General features: G+C 36.3%; 1 protein-coding gene across 1 annotated transcript; it reads right to left on the reverse strand.

Annotated features, from left to right (window-relative positions):
* Nucleotides 1–27,556, reverse strand: HDAC11 (histone deacetylase 11). Its single transcript, XM_010584410.1, has 9 exons — nt 27,112–27,556; nt 24,297–24,397; nt 17,755–17,871; nt 12,708–12,750; nt 11,222–11,298; nt 9,404–9,466; nt 7,243–7,339; nt 3,984–4,162; nt 1–520 (listed from the first exon to the last, which is right to left on the reverse strand). The coding sequence occupies exons 1-9, from the start codon at nt 27,176–27,178 to the stop codon at nt 278–280; spliced, it is 987 nt and encodes a 328-aa protein (XP_010582712.1). The 5' UTR covers nt 27,179–27,556; the 3' UTR covers nt 1–277.

Raw genomic sequence — 27,556 nt, forward strand, 5'->3', positions numbered from 1 at the left:
GCAATTAAAAGCTTTCTACAGTAATATTATAATAGAATTCCAATAGAAAGATGGTACCCTTGAGTATGTGTCTCAATTAGCTTAAAAGAATTTGCTGCCTTTGCTCAGGATAGCTTCAGAAGTTAGACAGAGCTATTCTGTGACTGCATGTTATCTCTACTGTGGTATTTCACAGGCAAGTTGAGTCTTTTTTAAATATGTTACATTAACCCTGATAATGATGTGGAGACTTCCTGCTCCTAAACCAGGAAGTTGTTTCCTAAAATTTAGTAACTTGTCACTGCAGTGACAAGTTGGTTAAGTCTTTAGCAGAGTCTCTAATCATCTGCTCTACCTTGGGATTTTCAGCTCCACTGGTTGCTAGCTCCTTGTCAATAAGCCCCAGGTTGTGCAAATTGAGGATGGAATCAGCAATAATCCGCGCTGTCCTCTTCTGATAGCCTCCAGACGTCACCATCAGGATTGGGATTCTGCGCCTCCTGGCAGCCTTGAACACGACTTCATCTCTCTTCACAATTCCCTGCAAGTTTACAACAGTTGTTAAAAAAACCCAAAAAAGTAGTGATACGAATATTACAAATATGGTATTTTAGTTCCAGTCTATGGTTTATAGATTCAGAGTATTGGATGCTTGATAAGTGATTAGGCCTTACATTTTACAATACAAATAAAAAATTCATTTAAAAGTCCCATTAGCAGGTTTACAAGCATAATCATTAAAAAAATAAAAAGGAAAACAGCAAATCAAAAATCCTTGACTTGGTTTTAGAGGACACAACAGATAAGTCTTTAGTATAAATTCCTAGAAGAATTCTTTATCAGAGGCCATAAAGTCTAAACTGACTACAAAGTTTAGAAATGTTCACCCTATTTTACAGGCACAGATTTCAGATTAAGAAAGACTGTCTGAATTCAAAGTGCTTTAGTTTGTGCTCAACTTGCATAACACCCTTTGATAAAAGTTTAGCAACTTGATCACGACTTCACAAACCTACAGAGGAACCAAAAATTCAAATCGGATTTTTTATGTTCACAATCACTAGCTGAATTACAAGCTTCCAGTTTGTTTAACAAAAGCTAATACTAAAAGAATCTATGGCTGAAGGGGGAGTTCCAGAATGTAAGTAATGGTAAATCCACAGAAAGGAAAAGAAATTCTAAATAACCTCTTAATCATAGAGAAGGGTATGGAACTAAAAAGTAACAAAAGATTGCTGACCAAGTGGTACTGTACTATCATTAAACGCATACAACAGAAGACTGAGTCTCTTCAGTTTCAAACAAGTACATGTGGGGAAAAAGACAGAATTCAGAAATAACTAAGAACAGAATTAAAATCTACTTTTCTGGAAAAAGTAAAAGCAGAGAGTTCCAGAGACACATAGGAGTAGGAGGCATAAATAATCCATTACAACTCCTCAAAAAAAAAAAAGACTAACAACATAATAGACAACAGCTTACAATGGACAGCTCAAAATTTAAATAACTGCAAAAGCTGGAGAAGGGGAAAGGGATTAAAGTGCAATCAAACACAAAAAATTAAGGAAGCAGCAGTAAAAGTGTTACAACAAAATGAGTATGCACTACTCAGACTGGTTAGAGGAAGACTGTAAATATGTCAAGAAATATTACCCTGCCATTAAAAAAAATTAGACCACAAACAAATGGTAGAGGGAAAGAATAAAATTCAAATGTAGCTGAAAAAAATATTTTTTAAAACCATATAACTGTAATGGTTTTTGTATAGTTTGACATAGCCCTGTAAAAGAACAATGGGAGTAAGGAATAATAACTGAAAAATGAGACAAAGGAAACTGAAGAATTATATTAGGAACAGATCTTTAAAGGAAGTAACAGAATTACAGAATGAGCTGTACATCCCTTGGGAACCATTGCTGGATGTAGCAAACATTATACCACAGAAGAACTGGCAGCAGTCACTATTCATAGGAGCCTAACAGCCTCATCCCTGGCTCCAGCATCTCTAGTGGCTGAGCCTGGAAGAACTGAAGGGAAAACACATGGGCTTATTCCAGCATTCGTGTGTTACCAAGAAAGAAAATACATCAAATGAAAATGACAGCCTGACACAGCTCCGACTTACAAAGATAAGAGGGACTTACCCGCTATACCTCAAGTTTTCTGGCTATAGCCTCAAGCACCAAGAAACTATTACTCATAGCACTCTGACGAGGCATAATTTTGAGTAGAATTAACACTGTAGGAAGATTTTAAAACATGAATGACATCTACCACTGCAGTACTGAAGATTGGACTAGCGAACCTTGAAGAGATGAATTATCCAGGTTCAATGCCTCCAGTTTCGGCATTTCCAGTGGCCTGGGATTTCAAGCTCGGTGAAACATACTATTCACACCTAAGCCAACAAGATTAGAGAGACAAGAAACCCTGCCCTCAATTCAGAAAATGAAGGCTTAGCTACAGAAACCTTTTCTCCAACAGGGACCCGAGCCACTGCTTGTGCAGAGAAACAGCACTCTGCCTTTCATCTCTACTTGTGACCAGAAGAATCATTTCACCTTTCTTTCCCCATCCCCGCATTTTGTCTCTTTCCCTACACAGCACCCAACAAGCTACAGCAACTCATTTTTCTTGGCAATTAAAACTGCTCCTTCTCAAACGGCAGAAAATTTTTTGAAAAGGCACATCTTAAAGTATTCTCCATCTATCACTAGCTTCCCTTTCTCTTGGTGGACACTGCCCTCCAAAAAGCTCTGTTCTATCAAATGAGATCTTACACCTCAGGTCATATCCTCTCCAAGGTTAAAACTAAACGAGTCCAAGCCCCTCAGCTGTTCCTTTCTCCTTAGAGACTTCTACACAGCCATGGAAACAAAATCCGGAGATCCAGAGTGGCTCCCAAGTCTTTCCACCCTGGGTCCACCGAGGACGTGGCGGGCAGTCAGAAAGCAACGAAGCAGCTGCTCAGTGACAGAGACGACAAGAATGAGGAAATACATAAGGAAGCCAATAAAACCCAGCAAGGAGCTAAAGCTCTGTGCAAAAGGAAGCACTTGAGAACTAAAGTACTGCAAAATAGAATGAAAACTGAACAGATCGAGTGATGGCTCAATTAGAAGGAAATCCGAGAGCTCACAAATCAAGAAAGCACTTTTCTATGTTGAACTGGTAGACACTAAAGGAGAACCAAATGTGAAAACAGCAGACACACAGAACTGAGGAGCTGTCAGAGAAGGAATCATTTAAAAAATGGAGGAAATACAAGATCTGTAAATTTTTGTTTATTTTGAGAAAAGCAGACTTGTTATATCTGGAAGGTGAAGACTTCTACGAAGCTATGCAGAATAAATCAAAATTTAGATCTGGTAACAATCTGGGGAGAGAGAAGGTAAACTGAACTGTAAAAGGGTAATGATATTTGTATAGAAAAGAATGAGGAAAGGGGAAAAAAAATCTGTTCATTTGCTAAGAATACACAGACAGGCTGCACAAAATTGCTAGGACTGGAAGATACCAGAAGAGCAATTTAAAACAGCTGGGAGTGCTACAGAGGAAATTAAGTGTAAGATACACACTGGGGGCAGGTGACAAAAGAAATACATTGCAAAAAGGGTTATGTGAGGGTAAAAGAAACAAAGAACAAACAAACCAAACAGGAAAAATAGGAGTCAAGTGAAGTGTGAAAATATATGCCTCTCTGGTTACTGTCTGGTTACTGCTGTTCAAAATCAGTATATTTTAGAAAGACAACAAATGATACCAGCACAGGCACCTGAAGAACAAAAATATTTAGTCAGGAAGACACAACAACAAAAAAAAAAAATGTAGTGAAAAGAGGAACAGAGATGTATCAATACATATCTGTAACAGGAAAATGCTCTGGTTTAGTGTAAAGTATGCACCTTACCTTCATCTAACAAATGGCCACAAGTCACTCTCAGGACTGCCTTCAGTATCTATTGAGGAGTGAAAGACTGTAGCTATTTTAGTATTATACAAACCTGAGGTGAAATAGCTAGTCCTCCCAAAGGATCGCCATCCAGAATATCAGTCCCAGCATTATAAACAATGATGTCAGGTTTTAATTCATTTAATGCTCCTTCCACGTGAGTATGTACCTTCTGAAGATATTCTGTGTCCTCTGTACCCCACTCTAATTCCACTTTGCGTTTTATGGCACCTAAAAAATGTTTTGATGTTACTCAATAACCAAAGCATTGCTTCGACAGAAAACACAAGATTTAGGTAAGCAAGAGAAAGAGATAACATTTCTGGAAATTTTGTAAATATGCTGCATTTTCACAGAACCTTGAATTAAAGAAAGTTATTCAACTACTTGTTTTCCCAGCAAATGTAAGCACAATGACCTTGAAAAAATTCCACTGAAGACAGAAAATTAGATGCGGGGGGTGAGGAAGGAAAATCTGAGACACAAGTGGAAAATATTACTGAAAAGCAGCTGATCTGCATGTCCATTTACCAATCAGCAAAGAAATCATAAAGAAAATTATTAAAAGTAATCTAAATAAAGCATAAGGGAAAGAAAACACCAAATTGCTATTGCAGAGGAAACAGTTGGGGGAAAACACAAGATAAATATCACTGAGAAATTATTAAGATGTTTTATTTTTATCACAACACTCAAAGCTAACAGCAAGGGATCATGAATTTATGTGAACTGCTTTATGAATGTATAACAAGATTCATCTTTGCCCCAAGCATTTTCAATTTAATGTTCTTACCCTGTAATCCTACCAGAAGAGCAAATATCTATTCTTAATTTAAATCAAATTATTTCTAATGCTTCTAATAAAGCATTAGAAGACGAGGGTTGAGAAGGTAGAGGAAAGAAACCCAAGGTTTTGCAACCTAGCTTTGGGTGCTTTTACGGAGTTATGTGAAGTCTAAATCTGAATTCATCAACTCTACGTTAGAGGTGTTTAAAAGGTATGACTTCTACCTCACTATACCCTATGCCTTCAATTAAATGCCTTGGAGTCCTAAATCTGAAGTGTAGAGTCAGCACCCACCAAGTGTGCATGAATGCATTCAACACAGAATGATATTTATTCTTGTGATTGCTGGGTAGGGGTTTTTTCTGCTTTTCATCCTTGTTCAGCATTAGTGAAGCATTCTTTTTCTTTATTTCATTGCATCAACATTACTTTCAAAGAATTTTGTTCCTTTATGATATTTTTCCTGAATTATTTTCTTATTGTTATATAAATGTTCATGTAAGTGTGCACAGCTGTGCTCTTCTAAACAGCACTTAGACCCTCTTCAGGGTAAAGAATCCGCTAGCTGGATAGAGCTTTAGAGGAGGAGGTAAACACATTAGCATGGGGACAAATAAGTATTGTTCTGATGAAACCATTAAGAAGTTGAGACAATCATGAATAAGATTCCATGCCTCTGTAGGTCTCTTGTCTTCATCTCCACCACAAAACACAGAATTACAGATTAGTTATTATCCGGATCAGGGACTACTGAGGGACACGGTGATGCATCTGTAGGTTAGAATGAACACAGCTTTTGCATTTGACACCCTTTCGTCCATCTCTTGCTAACTAGTGAATGTATTTCTACAGCTTTGAAAACTGCAAAATGACACTCAAACAGCAACACTTTTTTAAGGCCTTGAGTTTCAGCTATCAACTTTTTATGCTCACCCTTCAGTGAACTAGTCCTTTTCCCCATCCATCTTCTCCTTTCTCCTCCTAAATGTCTGTGTAATTCCAAACTACTTCCCCTTAGGGACTCAATATGCCTATGGCTAAGCATTAGGCAGTGTTAGCTAGTCTTCCCCCCCGCCCCCCCAAGGAAGTGCATGGGACAAAAAACACGTACAGAGACTCCTGTAATAAAACATGGAGAAAATGAGTAGGAAGTCCAGGGAGAGAGCAATCAGAGTTTACCCTAAGAATTCAAACTCCCAGCTTCAAGCCTCGACCTCTCTTCAAAAAGATGCCCTCCCTGATCTCATCTTCGTCTGGTCACCTAGCAGGAGAGAGTTTAAAGGATTTAGCCACTGAACTCCTATTTAGATACCCTTATACAGACTACAAGCAACTACATATTCACATGTCTTTGGCCACAGCCTTCTGCACCTCACACTTCATCTGTAGAAAGAGAATGCTAGTATTCCCAGCTTCACAGGAGAGAGGTGAATTCAGTTTTTCGGATTTGCTAACAAGGGCTTACTTTGTTTTGGTCTTAATCCATCTGTTCAAAATGTTGCCATTTGAGATATGAATAAAGAAATGCTTTTCTTAGAAAAAATATACCTTCATTTGCTTGCAATTTGTCTGCTTACAGACAGGATGTGCTTTAAATGGTCTTTTTTTAGATTAATACCTTGAAATACATATACTACAATTTTCAAAATCTTTACTAGTTAAAAAACAGAAGTACAATGCACTGCACCTAATTCTTGCCAAGAATCCAAATAAAGTAGGCTTTTCAGAATGACAGCATCACTGAAGAAATTCAACAGCAGAAGAACATCTCCCCCAATAAACTATGATTCAGGTAACAAATTAAGCCTGTAATAAGTGACAGTGTAACGGAATCAAAGATCAAATGAACTTTGGGCTTTCACATTACAATTTAACCATTATCAAAACCCCACTAATTAATTGTGAGAGGTCACCAGACACAATAGGTACATCACAGTAGGGATAAACAAACAACAACAAAAAAATTAAGCACCAGCTCTTAACGTTTGTATGACTTCCTTTTGCTTCCCAACTTGTGTCACATTCAGATGCATCTTGTTTTCTAGATGCTTATAAAACAAGCTCTACTGGAAAGACAACACCTAAATATGTTTTAATTTATAACTTTCAAAAGAACATGAAACCTTTTTACACAGTATTAGCTAATCCTTAGTGAATTCTTCATAAATTTAGTGTAAAGGAAAGATTCAGTTCTAACAGTTATCTTCAAATCAAAAGGATTATTTAACTTGCTGTTCTAACCACGACATGAGCTTTTGAATGGACTGCTAACAAAGTCCAGGTAATACCCACACCTTGCATTCCAGAAATTCATTCCAGAAACAATAGAAAACACTACAGCATTAACACTATTGTGATATATCACAGTGATCATTGAAAATCGTATGGCCAATGTAAAATTTAAAAAAAAAAAAAAAAAATCTAGTTAACATTGTTGCAAGGAAACTTATTAGTAAATGAAGAAGTTATTTAACAACACAGTAGGTCTTTCACATTTTGGAATATGAATTTCAATTATACTTACGTTTAGCAAATCCATCCCCTGGGTAAATATATCTATTGTACACATCCATAATATATACCCGATGATCATCCATAAAGTCCCTCTCATGGCCATTTCCCTGAAGAAAATTTACAGTTAGCTATTCCTAGCATATTAACAGAGAATTAAGTAATCTACAAATGCTAGAGTAATTCAGCCTACAAAGATCTAATTTTTAAAACTCTTCTGTCATTCCGTTATTTATAGTCTTGAAGGTTATTTTGAGGTGTAGAGTTCTGGGGGCTTTGACAGTATCAGTCTGAAGACAGCAGGTTCAAAATCAACATCCTAATATCTCTGTGAAGGTAATTATCATAGATCTCATTGCACATATAAGAAAAATACAACAAAAATTAGAACCCAATTGTCTTCAGCAGCATCACAAAAGCAATCTCTCGTCTTCCAATTGTGCAAAAAAAAGTCACTGTCAACTGCTGCAGAGATACTGATATTCTTATACAAGGATTAATAAACAAAGCTGACTACAGCTCTTCTGACAATTCAAGCCTTGGTGAGATAAGCAATCCCTGGAAAAATTACAAACACTAAACACCCAACAGTTTAACATATTGTTTAACACCCGGAATTTCTTACAAAAAGATTGTATTGGGTGTAAAGATGGATGCTCAGGAAAAAACTCAGATTCTCAGTATTTCCCCTCCCCCCATTTCTGAATTTAAATAGTATTCTTTTGGCTCTCATTTAGACTTTTTTCCACTAGTATAAAATCATCTTTTCACAGCAATTGCCAAGATAATTTTGTTGAAATCAGTATCATACAGGACCCCAGCCCCTACCCCCAACAGACTGTCATTTAAACTACAAAACCAGACATTTCCACAGATTTAACTCTGTAATTCAGTTACATAATTTATGTCCCTGGACAGTTAAGCTATATTTCTGCTACAGCCTCCCTTCCAAGAATCACTGGGCTGAAGCTAAGTCAATCTGTGTGAAAGAGGAGATGGGAAGCACCAGAATTGCATTTCTTTATGCTAAAAAATGGCAACACCTACTTATTTCTTCAACACCTTTGGCCCACAAATAAACAGTTCATGAACAGAAATCTAGGAATATGAGAGCCTCTGGGTAAACCATTTTCTTATGAAAGGTGAAACTCGCCAATGCACCAAGAACTGGAACGCTTACAAGATGAGAGTATAGATGCATACTTAAAAAGGATCTGCTGAGCTACTACTTCACACACCTCTCATTCCCCAAAGAAAGGAAACAAAGGGGTGATTTAGTGTGCACACTGAGATTACCAGCATGATACCTGAAAATCAAAATACATCCCAAGAAGTTCTTAAAAAACAAAACAAAAAAACACCCCAGAAAACCACAAAAAAATGCACACCCTGACAGAGATGGCTGAAGAGAATCATGAACACAAAACATCTTTCTATTGCATAATCTGTGTCTTTATTTCATGGTAATTTTAGGATGCCTTAACTTGCAGATAAGAGAAATGACAGAAGATGGAAAATTTGCAGCCATTAGGCTTCCTCACTGTCATGGAGCTACTTAAAATGGTTTATTTACACATAATAAATTATCTCCAATGCTTCAGATTGGACATAATTTTAGTGCATTAACTGCTTTTCTAAAAGTAGTATTTCCCTCCCTTCAGGATTTATTTTGGAAATCCCACCAAAGATGAGATTTGTTCTCAGTACCCACAGTAAATCACTTTACCAGGTGAAGAATGATGTATTCTTTACTTCATTAGCCTTAAGCCAGGCTTTCCATTAAAACACTGAAGGTCAAATTCATCCCCTGCAAAGGTTGCTGCAATGATCATGCATGCTGAACTAACTGTAATTCTGTTTTAAGAGATTCTTGTTTCTTCTGGGATACTGATCTACTCTGGAGACCGTTATGCCTCAGATCAGTATGTAACTCAAAAATATTTTTCCATCTAGCCACATGATGGAGCTACAACTCAGTTTAATTTTACTGAACTGGCTTAACAGCCTTTTGCACCATAAAATAATTAAACAACTGTTCAGTTTCCATCATCTATGATTAACTTTGTATTCTGCAAGTTGACAGTTTATACTACTATTAGAAAAAAATGGTATTTATCACACACTTGTATTTCAAGCAAAACATCTGCACTAATGAATATAAGTAAGCTACTCACCTGATGAGCATCCAGATCAATAATTGTGGCTTTAGATACCCCTTGTACTCTTTCAAATAAGAACTGGATATATAAACAAAGAAAAAGATGGAGAACATTATTAAGTTAGGTGACAGATTGAACTGGAGGCTTGATGCTTGCACAGGATATCACTGTTCTGATTTGAATGTAGAGTGTGCCTCCATTTCATTCGCCAAATAAATGGCTAAATGATTCTAATATATTTAATTACAAAATCCCTAGTTATTTCACATGAAAAAATAATTTTTGTGGTTATACAATAACAAAACCTATACATTTCCACCAGGTGAAATGCACGAAGCATGCATTTCACAGTCATCTGTGCAGGCATCTGCCTACCTATTGAGAAAGTTGGTGGAGACAGGGAAGAAAGAGATTTCTACTCATCTCCTCTTTCTCCCACGAAGTACCAGACACAACATAAGATCAAGGACATGTCTTTCTACAGCATCCTGCACTAACCTGTAACGTGGACTCTGCAAATAAGGCGTAAGCCCAATGTCACTGAAGCCCAGGGCAATAAACCCTTTTGTAGTAATGCTGGCTCTACACAGACATAGCTGGTACATCTCTGCTCTCGCACCAGCCAGACAGAAAAGGACAGGTCCAGCTAGGGATCATCAAGCTTATCGTGGCATTGGTGCCGTCAGAGGCTGGGGTGGAACCAGCGACAGCACGGAGACACCAACAGCAACAACTATGGGTTGGGACAGGGTGAAGCAAGAGCTGCACGAGCCCCAAAACATCGAGGAGCTAACTTCATGAGACACAAACAATAGCACAAGTGAGGCTTATCAGCAGGAAGGGAGAAACAGTCCACTGTGATGGCATCCAACTGTATAAGCATGAAATCTACCATTTAGGAAAAGCTGCTGTAGGGACTGTATGCATTAAAGCCACTTTTAGTAACAGAATTCATTTCTCATTCCACGTCTGTGAAGAAAAAAAATATTTTTTAATTCTTTGAGTCTTAACTTTGACAAGTTACTATCTTTAATATAGACATGCTAAAACCCAAAGATTTTGTACAAACTGTCACCCACTATAATTTCTCAATCTGTATTTTAATGATAGGGAAAATAGAACACTGTGGATTACTTTCCTGCAAATTACCATGTACAGAAATTAGGATGTTATGTCATAGTGTGCTGCAATCACTAGAGCTTTTTTATGTTTGATTATTACTGATACTTTATAAATATTCTAGTATACAAATATACCATAGTACATTTGATAAAAATAAGCCTAATTGCAGAAGGCTCTTGCTTCAGCCTTTCAATGGCTAAATACCAAATGTATTCATCCACATTCAATGATCATTTTGGAGACACTCACATTTTTATTCATAAATTTGAACCAGTCTGAGCACTGTATAGTGCAGCTTGATTCAGAGAGAGGATTTCTGTCTCCGCATTTGTCTTGATTGTAACCACTAAAACTAATGTGGAATTTTCAGGTTCAACTGCAAGGCTAGGATAATTATCATTAAGGATATTAAAAGTCAATCTGGTTTGATTTTGAATGGTTTTTTTACCAAGATGACATTATTAATGCAATTGTAGTGGTTCATATTTACATTCATAATTCTGACCCCTGCAACTCTTCCCTTCCACTTAACAATACTGCATACGCGTTATGTTCTGCAGCATCAAGTACCACACCATTTTCCCATTCCCACCCATCTACAGATGGCTTTATTTTCTCCTATTAAGATGCAAATTAGTTCTTATGAATTTGTGTGGATTTTTTTCCATTTGCACAAATAGTAGAAAATACTGGTTTAAGAGTACTTCTTACCTTTATAGCCAGTGTGATATCAGCATATGCACAAAATCCTCCACCTTTGTCACTTGAACAGTGATGAAAACCACCACCTAAACATAAAAATGTTGAAGAGGTGAAAAGCTAGATACTAAGGAACATTGATGGTCTTTGCAAAGAGACAGAGATCACTTACACATCAGGCACTTTTTTTTCTTTAGCAAATACCACACCTAGAGCTGTTAAACCCTTACCTAGCAATGCAAAACGTCTCACAGGGCTTCTGTACAGATCTTATGTGTGGCCTACCAGACCATCAGGCAAAGGATGCGCAGAAGCCCAGATTAAGAGGAATTGTCCCCGTCATCTAGCAAGCACCCGAAGAACTGAGAAATGTATATATATGTAACACATGGTGCCTCCACGACAAAGCATACTGCTTTGAAAGTTCAACTCCCCCAGGCTGTTGGAGTTGCATAATTAACATTACAGGGCAGGTTGAAAGTTCTTTTCTATGCTGAACATCGGGTCAAAAAAAATACCAAACCAAGAGCTATGGTGTTATTTGCACATGCCATTGTCTTTTGCAAACACTCAGGCCAGAAGAAACTTTTAAGAACTCCTCTTTAAAACACAAACACACATGCTCTTCACATGAAAAAAAGTACTTAGACCTCCCCAGCCCAAAACTTATTTTTAATATAACAAACCAGAACTTTTTACAGAGACACCCACTACAAATATCTAAGCAAGAAACACAAACAAGCTCACGTTATATATCAGTAAATATGACAGGCTTTTGGGTTTGTTTTTAATGTCTATTTAATTTTTAACATTGGATATTCACTCTGCAAAAGATACGTGTAAGAAATAACAGAAAAGTCCCAGAACTGATGAGCTCTGTGAAAAGGACAAGCTAAGTTTTACATGACACAAAATATTGCTTCAATAGTTTACTGGGTTTGCATTGCTATTTACTATGAGCAGGAGAGCAGATTTATATTCACTATATTCTTCATAATTTTTTCATTCAAGTCTTTTTCAGGAAAAACTGCAGAGCCAGATATAGACACTAACTAGTGCAGCCCTGCTCTCCAGCATACCAACCAATCCCTTGATCTGGTATAATATATAAATTAGCTGCTGCTAAGATCTACAATAATTATTTTATAATTTAATGAAAACAAATATTTTATTGAAATATTTACATTTACTCCAAATTTTTCCTTATTTTTTTTCCACACAACTTCAATCCAAACACTTTTCCTTATATACGATATCATACCTTTATCCAGTTATCTTTTTTTCTTTCCAAAAATATTTTATTTAATAACGGGTGACAGTGGATAAGAAAACAAATCCAGTACTTTTTCCACTTTTTTCCTTTAGAGTTGACCTTTGTTAAACACAATCCAGTCACATTCTGTTATTATAAACAGAATACACATTGTGCTAAATGAAAATGATATGATTTTAAACACTTTATTTCAAGTATCATTTAATGTACTACATTTGTACTTACCCACATTGATTGCCCAGCCTCTATCAACAGCAAGTTTTCCTGCCTTAAGAAAATTACGGTGAGAACTTCATGAATGAACGAGGCAACCATTTAACACTGTCTGCTTCCACCCCAAATGCAACTCTTGGCAGTCGGACATGCCCATTGAATTTTCAGATGTTTTACCACTGCAGGTCATTCTGCATCAGAGCTCTGAATATGAGCCATACAAAACTATCCTTAGCATAATTAGTTGAAAAAATACTTGATATCTCGTCTTTATTTCATTCTCTGGCAGCTGAACAGATCTAAAACTAACTGCACTTTGCAGAGATGAACACCGACCCCTAGCAGACAAATGAGAAAGGGGAAAGTACAAGTGGTGGCAAGAGTAAAAAGTGAGCAAAAATCTCCTAATATCCTTCCTGTTCATGCAAGAATAGGAGGAATGTAAGCTCAAAATCCTGAAAATACAGATTAACATAGTTTCAGCTGTGGGTGGGGACAGAAAAATGCTACAATATAAAGTGTTCTGTGACTTTTAAATTATATGGCATGCATAGTATAGAATATTACCAATCTTTTCCCCTCCACTACAGAAAAACTATGCCTGTATCTCTCCTTTGAACTCAAATGACATTCAGGGAAGGGAAAGTATTGACAGGAAGAGATACAAAAGGCTTAAATCATGAAATTTTAATTGAAAAACCTGACTTATTTTGGCCTGGAAGAGTCAAGCAAGTGTTTAACTGCAGTATTCCTTAAGTGTCATGTTAAAAAACAGAAGATATTACTAGCCAGAACTATAAATAAATGGGGGGGGATAAAACCAGATTATTTTTTTCCATAATCACAGAAAGAACATATTACACATCATATATGAAAGTAAGTTTGAACAGTTGAGAATTCTTCATCACCAATATTTACATTTGAACAGTTCTAATTTAGTATTAAGAAAACTACTGGGAAAGTAAACATCATCCTGTTATGAGTGTGCTAACTTACACAAATTAGATCTTGAGAAAAGATTGTAATTTCTGAACTATAAAACCCATTAAGTCACAGGGAAAGCACATTATCTGTGATTTAGCATACTTCCTAGGGATTCCTCACCAAAAAACAATCTTCCCATATTGCTAGAAAATCATTAAAAAGTACAGAAACTCAGCAGGAATTTTCATAATAAACAGGACCATCAGGAATAGCAGAAGATTGTACTTCTGACTGGTACTGTACAAATTTTATTGTATGACAAATCAAAACTGCTTTTAAAAGTACATACCTATTTCCCCATAATGAAAAATTAAAAAAAAAAAGTAAAAATAACAGCATATGGCATCAAAATCAATCCAAAAGTGACCAGTGATGTCATGTGTATTTCAGGAGGCATGACACAAAGGCGTAATAGACAACTAGTGGCTATCTCTTCCACATGACCACATTCATAACTAGTGAACACACTTTAGGAATTAAAGATAACACAAGCACAATGAAAAACATCACAAAACTATATAAAAGTATTGACTAGTTAGAACCAAGTGGAAAAAGACTTCACATACGCGTACTGTCAAGACCCTTAAGAAGTATCAAAGATAGAAATACCAGGAAACTAGACTTTTGTCAATTATTTTTCTCTTCTACCATTTCCTTCATTCCTCATTAATATTGTACAGAAAAAGACAGTGTGGCTATAATAACAGAAGACTCTGCACATTCCTATTCAGACAGGACTTTGCAGACCAGAAACCCCCATCTCAATAATCACTACTGATTGCAGTCAGAAATATGGCACAGAAGAGAGAACTGACCAGGAGTCTGAAGTGATGCTGATGGACTAAATGGAGACAGAACGGAGCTACTTCTTTGAGCGACAACCAAAAATTTTTAAGCACCTTGAACTATATGAACCACATGAAACCAGAATTCTTTCTCTCTACTACTACCCAGTCTATAACATCAGCTTTAAAAAAAAGTCAAACTACCCCCAAACTTCCCAGCAGTCCATTGAAAGCAAGATGACTACACAAATATCAACAAAACCAGTTTGGTGCCATCTCCAGCCCCTGCTGGTAAATTGCCAGGAGAAAGTGTTCCAGGTGGTTTATGCAGATTTGCATTAGGGAGATGCACTGTGTTCCACTTCCATCATCTCTGCTTTTGCCAGTTAACACCTACTAAAGGAGGTAGCACTTTTTGTTATCTAGCCTATTACCATAATCCAGTAAGTCTAAAGATTTATCCATAACCTAGCATGTTCTTTCCAAACTCTATACTTAAGTTGTCCTTAAAGACTGTTTTAACATTTTCAGTAGTTTATCTGGTTTTCTCATGCTTATGCAGACTTTTAGGCTTCAACAAAAGCACCGGATATTGCTACACTGTACAAATGCTTTCACATATTTCCTTACCTCACTATTCTTTCACCTTAATATCTACATCCAAGAAGACAGAGCAACACAAGAGAATTAAAGTAGAATTAGGAAATGGGATTTAAGAGTTGAGAACAGTAGTTGGAGAAACAGAGTCCAAGATAGGCAAGATACATACAACTTTTATTTTATAAAAGAAAGTCATTTCCCACTCGCAAGCCTGAATTAAAACCAGACTCAGCAACATGCAAGGGTACTTAAACATGGTAAATGTCACAGGACTCACTATATTGTCCTCATGATTTAGGAAGAGACTGCTGGCCATTTTTCTTTAACAGCTCAGAGCAATAAGCAGTAGTTAACTCACTGCACACAGACAATTTCAGCATCAATGAGGTGACATTTTAATCTTTCCCTCCACTATCCCCATGTTCAAAAACTTACTGGAAATATTCCTTTGCTACTTCTCTGCTGTGATTAGAACTCTCACCTTTTCCTCCAGTCATAAACAAGATTCTTCTGAGCACATGCATATGTATGTCAATACATTTTTCAACTACTCTGAGTATTTCACAGTACCATGAAGAGCTACATTCCGTAAACACTACATTCCTCATTATTTATAATAAAATGCACCAGTCTGCAACACAGCTCAAACTTGATGATATACTCAAACTTTTCAAAGAGCTCCAGATTCTTAAATATCTATGACCACTGCTTTGGATATTACAAAGGGAGTTAAGATGACATGCTTACAACAATTATATCGCACCATTAGAAGATGTTTCTGAATCTTAACAGTTGATATTTAAGCCCAGTCACAAGTTGGCCAGTCCACTCTATTCCTTTCTCTACTACCTTTTGGTAGCAAAACCAACAAATGGCAGAGTTACTTTTACATACACACTTGCAAATCCAGCAGCTGGATGGGACACAGATTTAACAACAGAGTGCTAAAACACTGAAAGAAATTGCCTTTTTTTTTTTCCCAATAAAGAATCGAGCACTGAGTAGTTCTATCATTAAAAAAGTAAATCCAACAGAAAAGCAGGATATTTCATCTTGACTTAAAATCTGATAACAACTGGCTCTCTCCTTTCATTTCACATAGTAAAACCCAGGAGGGCTGAAACTTAATAGTGCCCAGATCCACTTATACAAGTGATAGTAGCAACAGTTAATCTCACATCAGCACCACAAAATTAAAGTCTTGGAGAACTGCTTCACCAAACTTTTGGCTCACTCACATTCTCATAGGTCAGACTCAAACAGATTTGACCTTTTTCATTGTTTCTGAAAAACTGTACCGCGGTGCCTTTTATGCAGTAGTCATAGAAGAGCTCTTTACATTATTTATGCCTTTAATGAATTCTTGATACATTCGCAAAGGTAAGCATTTAAAAATAAGAAACCTTGATTCCAGTGCAGATTACTAAGTACCTACATTTCTGTTGACAGAAAGGGGAAGCTACCTATTATTATCCTATTTCTGAGAGTAATGCTATTATTTTATCATTCATTTATGGCTTCACAGTCTTGCTCACCTTTAATATCTAGTAGTTGCAATAAATCATATTCTCATGTCTGGCATAGGCATACTCTGAAAGGTTTGCCAACCCAGAGAATAGTGTTCTTCAATAACTGGCTTCAGAGAGATACAGAAAAAGCAATATGGGCTTCTATCCTTTTCACGTGCACTCACTGTAACAGCTACATTCAGGAAGAGTAGCTAAAATGCAGCAAAGAGCTATTTGTAGCATAATATTAATGATTTCAGATAGGATTATTTGTCTTCCATTTATGTAACTGTTACAGCTCAGTACCTGCAAAGAGACATCAGGACTGTTACCCTCTACTCCCAGCACCATGCTATATAGTTCCTGAACTCTAGCTCTAATATGACAAGGAATGATAAAAAGGGCAGAAGAGGTTCCATTAGTTACCAGTTTACAATTATGAAGGCATCTTTTCCTCAATACATTGTTTAAATAACTAATTCTTGGCTCCAGCTATTAACTGTTTTCTTTCCTCCTACTTCCTCAACATCTCTTATGGCAATTCTCAGGCAAAATTAAATGTCTGGCAACACAGAGCTCTTCTGACCAGAGCATTCATTTAACTAATTAGAGAACAATTCTGTTAAGGTAAAACAGGCTATGTCTCACTTGAGTTCAGCCGAGCTGCTTATGCAGTATTTAAAATAGAAAAAATAGATAGACTAACTTTAATCATTAAAATGAGCCAGGTGATATGATTTTTAAACACTTACCTAGTCTCAAGAGCAACCAAACCATGCTTCTCTTCCCATACAGTACCAAGGTTGTTTGGTAAATCTGTGCTTCAAAAATAGCTTCTATATTATCAATTTTGAAACGTCCCATTCCTAGAATTTGCTTGTATTTGTCAGTTTCTCTATTTGCCCTAAATCCTGCCATATCTATCATTGCTTGCCCAGGCTGCCCCTTACTGTCTTTTCCGCTTCTGCAAATTACAGACCATAAAATCAGGTATGTCCTTCACCTTGGTAGCTGTTAACAAGTGGCAAACTTTGCTCATGTTTAGGACTGTACACTAACTCACTTCCTTCTACAGGCCTCCACAGCTAAGCCTTTGAGTTATACAAAATATTACAACTCACAGGTTTATAGTGTTTTGATCAACAGGTTTAAAAACAATAAAGTGAATCAAGAGCACCTTACCATTATTGTTCCTCCTGTCTGGGTTCGTAGAGGCTTCAACACTTTTCTCTGAACAACGAAATTGGGAAGAAAGGCAACTGGTGGAATTTCTGTGATTGTAGCCACAACAAATGACCACTGCAAGGGGGAAAAAAGTTCCAATTAAATGCAGCCTGTCTTAATGATGACACTTAGATCTCTGATCAGTTGCTATTTACTGAAACGGAGCTCACAGGTCCTTAGCAATATTTTTAATATTTTTAGATAGAGGTGACCACAACAGTATTTACCAGTAACCTCCAAGTAGGTTTGTCCTCGAGTTGTTAACTATGAGAATCATCACTTTCAATCATCATCACTAGGTTTTTCAGATTTTAGTATCAAATGGTAATAAATCAATTTCTCAGCAAGCTGGTATTACAGAAAATCTAATAGGCCAGGGATTGGGAGGAAGAATTGTAAAATGTCCTTCAGCAGTATTAATAGCAAGCTACGCTTGATATATTGTTCAAACCGAAAATATTTTTTCCTGTGTCAAGTCAAAAGGATATACCAAGGAGGAAGGAAAAACAAACAGACAACTCGACTGAGAAGTTCAAATACTTAAGTGAACACACAGTGCAAATTTTAGCATGGAGAACCAATTAAAATTTATTTAGCATATTAAACACTTCTGGAAAATGTTTCAAGGAAATGTTTTGTTAAAAAGTCATATCATCAAGAATACGATTTGAAGGTTAGAACACAAAATATTTGCAATATGTAAATGCTTTTTTTGCAAACACATATAGATTACTTCAAAGAAATTCTACTAACATTGCTACCAGCGATAACACTTCTAAATATATTTCAAAGCGTAAGTCACAAGCAAGAATCTACCTCTTCATCCAATCTGAAATACTCAGGAACAGAGAATTATGAATTTGACACCCTGTACAAGGATTCTGAATAGAACCTATTTTCCTCAACACTAGGAAATTTAACTAGGTTCGGTACATTCATTGCCCAATTGCTGTTAGCTGTCTGTTTACAAATGATAGGATGTATACAAGTGGTCAATTTTAAGCAAAGACAATCACATGCCAATTTCAGGGTACTCTGATACTCAGAAAAACTTAAGCTACTTTGGCTTCTCAGTTATCAATATTTCAGCTACAAACTACTATTGGGTGGGGTGGCATTATTCATAAAGTTCTTAAGTACTAACTATATTTTGTCAACAATTCATTTTAAGCTCTTACTACTTTTGTTTGTAAGACAGTATTCTGTTACCATACTATCAGGTCTCCATCATTAACAAAGTGCTTTGATTATTTTGTAATACAGTCAATCTTGATATAGTCCTTTTGCAAGATATTTTAGCTTTTAAACAAGTATAATGTAAAAAAAACTAGATTCAATCCTCTTGTTCTAATATAGAATTGAAAAGGTCACATTTGCATAAAATAAATTTTGATCTCAGATGTGAACAATGATAACGAAATTGCAGAAAGTTTTAACACAGTTTAAAAAAAATTTTAATCTCAACAGGAAGAAGTGGGAGCAATAAAGACTCAAATCAACATGTATGCTGCTGCAGGTTTTTAAGTGAATGCAAGAAATCCGTACATGGTATGAGTAAAGGGTAAGCAAAGCTTTCTATTTGCAGCTGAAGACATTTACAGAACAGTGCCAAGCCCAAAGACATTCACTGCTCCAGACTTAGTCCTTTACTGTGTTTATGTAATACCTAACATACCAGGGAGAAGTCATTTGACTGTGAGGAAAGTCTTGGGGTTCAAAAATGCAGCTATAGACTAATGAAAATGCTTCTCAAAAAACACCACAATAGTAATTGAGAAATATATTGCCTGAAACTGTGGACAGTTTTGCACTTCTTTTCTTCAATGTGCTAATTTTGTTTTCCAACATTTCCTGCAATAAATTCTCTGAGCAGCTATGTATATACTTGAAAAAGAAATCAAAAGGAATTGGTTTTATATAATTGTATACTTTTTGTTGCTGTAAAAATAAAAAATTATTTTGAATGAGGACAACATTAATTACGTTTTCCAGGCTGTCAGTTGGCTTCCATAACACAACTCTTTACACATATTAGTTTCCTTTCATATAGAACAAACCCTTCAATTTTTTTTTTTTAATCACTATTTTTTGCATTCAAATTGCATATATCAGAATAATATCAGTTACTATTTCTTTTGGTAGATACTTGCTCTCACTCAGCCATCATCAAGATACTGATTCTCTAATAAAGTTTTGTAGCCATCTAATTATATAACTTAACAGAAATTAAAACTTGGCCTGGATTCAGGGAAGAGTAATAATCATATATAAACACTATTCAATAACATGCCTTCACTTATTCTTTTTAGTTATCAACTCCATTTAACTCTTTCTTTCTTTCTGTTGCCAATATCATAAGATCTTTTAAATTATTTACCTTCCTGTATTTTGGATAAATAATGCAATGTATGAATTTAAGTTTCAATTTTTTCTTAAAAGGAATAAAGATGTCCGGTTAACCCTTAACCAGGTATATTTTCCTTTAATACATGCCTCCTACCAAATTAACTACTACGCAATATCATTAAATGTGGCTAAGTGTAACACTATACCAAGATGCTACATTCAAAAAAAACCCGAAACCAAAATGAAACAAACAAACAGAAAAACCCACACAACTTCAAGAGTTCTTTATTTTCCTTGCTTAAGTCCAAACTCCATAATAACATATACATAATGAGGATATTCTTGCAGGACTTTACTTATAAAGTATTATTACTATTAACTTTAATTCCTTCACTATAAAAACTCTTAGTAAGTTTAAATGACTTCACAAATTATTTCAGATTATTAGGGTTCAAGGACTAAAAGTTAAACTGAAAAACTAATATTACGAACATAAAACTAAAGTAGCTGCTTTTATGCTGACACATCCTGGATTAATACAAACAGCACATTAATGATCAAAACCAACCTCTGATGAACTGCCTTTTAAGTTACACATTCATAGTATTCCAGCATTTTAAAATACCCAACAACACGTTAAATTTAAAAAAAATATGCAATCTTGTTCTTTACTACCTAAATTTAAACCGTGCTTAAAGCTTTGCTAAGTTCCTGGAGCTAGTCGCAGCTTCAAGGGAAAATCCATGGATTTACAAATCCAACACCAAGCAACTAACCTGATTTTATATTTAGAAGCTTGCCTGGGACAAAGCTATTTGGGTCCATTATTTCCTAATAAAGAAAGTATGTTTTTAGCTTGAATTAACTTAAAATAAAATCATAAAGGAGAGTAGGAAGTTTGCAATTTTCACAAAAGTTTCCAAGTCAAGGTATGAAGGCACTATTATCATTAGGAATAAGATACTGCACTGGTAGAAACAAATGATAGCCAGGTGACACACCCAAGAAAACAAACCAACCAAGAAATAATACTGGTGCATCAGTCTCCCAACCAATGAGTTGGAAATATTAAAAGTAAAGAAGCAAATCACTGTTAACCAAATGCCACCTTATCCTTAAGAGGTTTACTAGTTGCTTCAGCTGCAAAGAGTGCCCTACAGCATTTGCACAGCAGTGTAAATACTGAAACCTGTCAGACCTTGTTCCCTATGACTAAGTATTCTTGTTAGCGTTTTCTCCAAACATACTCAAATATCATTACCTTTAAAATAACATTTTTGTATATTCCTACAGACCTCTGCCTGACACATTAACATCTGCATGACTATTTCGGTAAAAGGTATCAAATTCATTTACCTGCTCTCATGACCTTTTAAATTAACATTTTACAGCAAACTACCACTCGCCTTCATATATTTTTCACCAATGAAGTTCAGAAAAATTGAGCAAGGAAAAAGCACAATGTAGGGAGCAAACAGAGACAACAGATGACAGTACAAGAACTGCATGAACTGAGGAACTGGACAGGGGAATTTCAAGGACTTCTGAAGGTGCCCGTTTTATCCAAACCAAACCCATATGTTTTCAGGTGCCAAGTCACCTGTGGTCACTTACGGAATGCACACAGCCCAAGATGCCTTCTGTGCTGGTTTATCTAAACACCTAAACCAGCCAGAAGTATCACAGGCTGAACCGATTATTTTATGAGCCTGCTTCTACTGCCTTTATTCCCGAGAGCCCTACCACCTTGCCCAGGCACACTGCCAATAGCACCATACAGCAAAGAGGCAGGTACCTCTGGTCTCTTGGCAGATGCACTCACATGACCAGGCAAGAGTCAAAGTACACAAGCACTTGAACACCAGACAACACTCCCTATAATCACATCAATCCACTTTTTCCTAGGCATAAAAATTTACATTTCTAATAAAGTGCTTAACTTTTTATTTTTAACCTACACAATTTGCAAATACATAAAAGAGATTAAAATTTCTGAGTTCAATTGATCACCTGTTTTGGATCACTTTCAGAAAAGCACATCTTGCATTCCAATGGTCTGAAACTAGCTTTAACCTCATTGCCTATCTCCTTCCAAAATTTCAGAAAGCTGATATGCAGGAAAATAATTATTTTATGTAACACTAGAAAAAAGCAGTAAGTGGAAAAGTACTGCAAGCAAATTATCTGAAGTCCAGTCATTACCTTAGAGATCTAAATTCTTCAAAGGAATAACTGAGGGGGAATCACCTGAATTCAAAAGGCGGCCAAATTTTGTTGTAAGGACTAGTCATGTTACCTAAAACAGGGAAACAGGGAGACTCTTCCTTCCAACACAGAACTAATTGCCAGTACTGCTTGATCTACTTCATGCACACCATCTGTTTCCCTTCGACCAACCCCCAGCCAGCTTCTTCAGCTGCTGCTAAGATACCAAACACCACCTCTTCTTGCAAGTGTATGGAATTTCCTACCAAATTCATGCTCAAATTTTAAATGAATACTCAAGTGATCTAATTATTTTAAGAGACCTAGGCATTCCCAGAAATGCAAGCACCTTTGTACTCTTTAGAGCTGATCTAACACAAAACTATACCATTTTTTGGTGGATCTGTATTTGTCTGGATTAAAAAAAAAAATATATAAAAAATAGCACAATAGACTTTGGATAACGCAATACAGAGGATACCCAGGGCCTTTTCATGTCTCACCATATTATTTTTTGTTTGCAACTAAGCACTTTTATCTTCACTGCTTGGTGGGAGTTTGCTGGCATGACTAATACAACATCTTCCAGTTTCTACAGTTGCAGGAAATATTCTCTCAAGAAAAGGGGAAATGAGAGATACACAGTTAATCACATCTGAATGCACATGACAGTACTGGTTTTGAACACCAAGACACAAGTTATACAGACAATTCCCTGTGTAGCCATCCTGTAGGTACTAAAAATATTATTATGGTATTCCAAACTGAGCTATGCACATTACACCCTGCTTCAAAGAAGTGATTCAGTAAAAAGAGGTGGGTGGTTCTATGGAATTAAAAGCTCAATATCAAGAATAGCTGCAGTGAGATCAAATCTAATGATGTATGAAATTGCATGTAACTTTATAGCACAGAATGAAGAAATGTAAGAGAACTCAGAAAAGGAGTAAGAGTGAAAAAAGTTCACACAAATAATAGATCCCTTACACAGAAAAATAAAACATTCCAGAAATAGCAATACAAGGACTCTCACTGTGGAAGGGCAAAGATGACTCAAAATAACTTCTTTTGAATTATGAAATGGAAGAGGATTTCTCATACAAATCCCTTCTCTGCCCTCCAAGTAAAGAGTTGCAAAACAAAAGCTATGTCACCTGTGCTCACCTACTATCCAATGCCACCTACAGATGACTGAATATATTCAGAAACAGAGATCTCATGTTTATGTTTTAAAGTTAAATTGAAGTATAACAAATGGATGTTTCATTTAGAAATACCCAGTGAATGCTCTTTACACCCTGTGAATATGTAATCCTGTATGAGCTGGTAGTGGAAACCTTCACACACAGATAACATGCAAGGTTATGCCCCTACATTGATCTTTAAACTCTCTCCATATTCCACCGATACAGGCAGTGTCTAAGTATGAAGCCAGTACTTCCCACCACAACGGACTGACAACAGAATCCCTACGTGGATGCTCTTTTGAGATTACATAAACCCCAAACCCATAAAGCAATCCTTGCAAAAAACACATCCAATAAAGTACTCCATTTTAGTGCTCTCCAATGTATTTTCGATTTCAGAACCATATTTTACTAGAGTAAATCAAAACTTACACTTTTGAAGACTAAAACCCTGGTACTAAGGAGAATATTATTTACATCTCAAACATTAAAATTTTCCTTATGTTCATTTAACTTTACTGAAATATCATTTCAGGTCACCCATATAACATCGTAGACCCTCTTTCCCCTCCACCCCTCTTTAGTGCAAATTGCCTACTATTTCTATGTTTTTCTTTCAGTATTCTCAATGACAATCTTATCAAAATACACCATTCTACAATCTGTAAAAGTTCATTCTGTAACAAATAGAGTAGGATATCTGTTGCCTTTGACACTAATTCTAGACAGTTTGCTTGAAAAACACATTAATAAGTACAGCACCTTTAATTTATTAAGGTAGCGCCTTGTGTGAACAACCAAGAGATCTTCATCAGTAGCTTCCCGTGCCTGTACAATCAAGTCATCTGCAATTAGTTTTTCTTCTGAAACAGGAGAGAAATAACAATTGGCATTGTATACCATCACTTAACTTCCCATATTCCACCCTGCCAAAGAAGCTACTTTGACCATGATGCAATAACTTCATCTGTTATGTAAATCACTGAAACAACTTTTGTTTACTCAGTGTTTACAAATTATCCGAATACAAACCCGCTACACATGTAAGCTATTAAGGGAGCGTGTATATGATAAATATTGTTTACAGACAGTTTTCAGAGTGGAATCAGGGTAACTTCTTGTTTAAACTGAAAGAGAGGACAGGTAGTGACAGAGGATGGACATGCACAAAAGAATTACAGGACTCCTTACAGTCTAGGGCTTGATACACTGGGGAAATCCTGGTGCTCATACCATCAAATATTCACTATTCCTTAACATGCTTTAAGAAACTCTACAGTTGATACTAGTATTTAATTCCCTAAATCAGAGGAGAATAAAAAAAATTAATCAAAATTCAAAACAAAATAATTGCTTGGATGTTCACAGAAGCAAACTTACACTTCATTAGGATATTTCTGTCACACCCCTACCTCCATTTAATTTCAAGAAATACCAATGACCAGCTATTAATTCTCCCTCTTAGAGACCAAAAGATAGTTTATTTAAAAACCTAGTTTTATAAGAGCAAGTTACAAACATCAGTCCAAGATTTCAGAATGTGATCAAAGATAATATGTTCGAATGCATACATCTGGATATACTTGCCAGAAAGTTCAAGTTAGGGTCAACTAAAAAAGCCACACAGTGCAGAAAAACAACATTGCTTTGCACATGATCACTACAAACACCAAATATAAGGCATCATGCTGATCTTCCCAGACAAATTTTGATATTTAATTGCTGCACAGCTGCAGCCTTCTAAGACTGTACCTTTTATCCAATTTTACTCTTGGAGGAGGAAGAAAACAACTCTCACATGTGAGAGATTTTGTTCTGAAGTGTTATACAAGAACAGCACCTGCAACAATATTTGTTTTGGCAAGCTTACGTTTCTCCTGACTGAGGCTTGAGAAACATTTCATTCATTCATTGGTGTCAGACAGAAAGCCAAGCTACTAACAGTTTCATTCTTGAGGAAGGAGAAGGTAAGCGTAAAAAGATTTTCACTGGTGATTTTCTAGAACGTGATAGGGAAAAGCGTAGGTCAGCTGTTGCCAGGAGTTGCTACAGAGCCAGAGAAAACCAAGAGCACCCTGGGGTATCCTGTGGCTTCTTTCTCCTTTACAAAGCAAGGGGAGTAAAGTGATTGGGAAAACTAATTTTCTGTGAAAGACTGAGAATAAAGAGTGGGCGCTTAACACAGAAAAGAGCTAGAGGAAAAGACTTTACACAGAGAAGGAGCAGAAAGGCAAAGCTTTTGATTAATTAAGAAAATAGTCATGGAACCCAAGACTTAATTGTTTAAGGTTATTAGAGGGAAGATCCAAAACTCAGGTACTAAATGGAGTGTTAGAATTCATTTAACCAAGGTTAAATGAATACAAGGCAGCCTAAAATTGGAAGGGCAATACTTAACTGCAAAAAATATCAGCTGAAGGAGTCATTAGGAGCACATAAATGGAAGAGGCCTGGCTCTCAGACAACCTTTGTCTTGGCAAGAGAAGAAGTTTGGGTTTGGGGTTTTTTTTTTTTGACTTGATGAGCAAGCTTAAACTTTTAGATGAAGAGATGCCAAGATTTTATAGGCCCTGATCCTAACCTTGGTTCTTACATTTTTATTTCCTTAATGTATTTCTGCCTGTATCTTCCAATTTGTTTAAACAGCTATAATGAGCACCGTCACAAAAAGTTCTGCCTGTCACCAGAGGCGTCTCACAGCTCTTCCGAAACATTATCAGAGTATCATGAGGTTGATAAAGAATGGATTTATACAAGATGCACTTATCTTTCAGCCTGAAAAGGGCCATTTGCCAGTAGACTGTCTGCAGTTGAAGTTGAATAACTAAGTTACACCCCACAGCAAGCCAGTCATTAACACCTGTAGTTTCACAAGCCAAAAGGAATGCCCCAGTTCCTGCTACATCAGGTGTAAAGCAATGGAACATTCAAATCACAAAGACCAGAAATACTTTAACATGGTCTAAGACATTGCTATGCTCATATTTCTCCTTCCTCCTTTTTAGCCACAGTCTTGTAAAGCTCTGGGCCAGACTGAAATGAACCAAACTAGTTACTCTGATTAGTATTAGTCATTCCTCTGGGGAGAGCAAATCATTTAATGAGCTTGAATTTTCAATCACATTTCATGAGTTTCACTCTACACAGACACAACGGAGCTGAAACCAAAACTGTGGGTTTATTTAGTGGAGCAGGCTAGAAAATACATTTTCAATGGACTGTGAAAAAAACCTTTGTATTAAAAAACCCTGGTGTAGGATGTTTGCTCTAACATTACAATGTCATCTTTTAAGTACCGCATAGAAAGATCTTCAACAATGCGTAACACGTGACATCCAACCCACCTCAGAAACCCTACGATCAATTTAACTTGCTAAGATTTAAGTCTGCAAATATATCAGAAAACTAAAGCACTCCAAATATGATTAAAGAGCGTAGCTTAAATCTACACAATGAGCAATGAAGATGCACAGTCACTATTATATTAGCAATTATTAACATAGGTCTGCACTAACTACATGATTTCTATTAGCTTTTGTGCAAATGTTGGTCTAAGAGGTACCTTCTGTTATTTTACCTTTCAAGAAATTGATTACTTTTCCCCATTTCCCTGCATCGAATGGATGCAGTTTCTCAAGTCCCATGAACGTGATGTTGTAGTCTGGAGAATATACGATAGGGCAGCATGGTGATGGAGGATCCTCATACAACTCGGTTCTGTGAGGCCTTGAAAAGCAAAAAACAAATTAGTCACCATTTTTAGCAACTATTTACGAAGTTGACCATTTTTCACTAAAATCCCAAATTACCAATTAGAGTCCTCATTAATACCAACTTTACATTAGGAAGGACTCCTGAAGATGCTATTTCCAACGGTTACTGAAGGAAACACTCGGCTGTTTAACTGCTCTTCAGCAGTAAGGTCAGGGATAGTAACATCCCTCGCTTCCAACCAGTACAGTTATACTCCTGAACTAACCAGCAGTGGGGGAAAAAAAAAAAAAAAACACCAAAAATGAAGA

This window comes from Haliaeetus leucocephalus, unplaced genomic scaffold, assembly GCF_000737465.1.
Source record: "Haliaeetus leucocephalus isolate CR32 unplaced genomic scaffold, Haliaeetus_leucocephalus-4.0 Scaffold984, whole genome shotgun sequence".
NCBI classification, from domain to species: Eukaryota; Metazoa; Chordata; class Aves; order Accipitriformes; family Accipitridae; genus Haliaeetus; species Haliaeetus leucocephalus.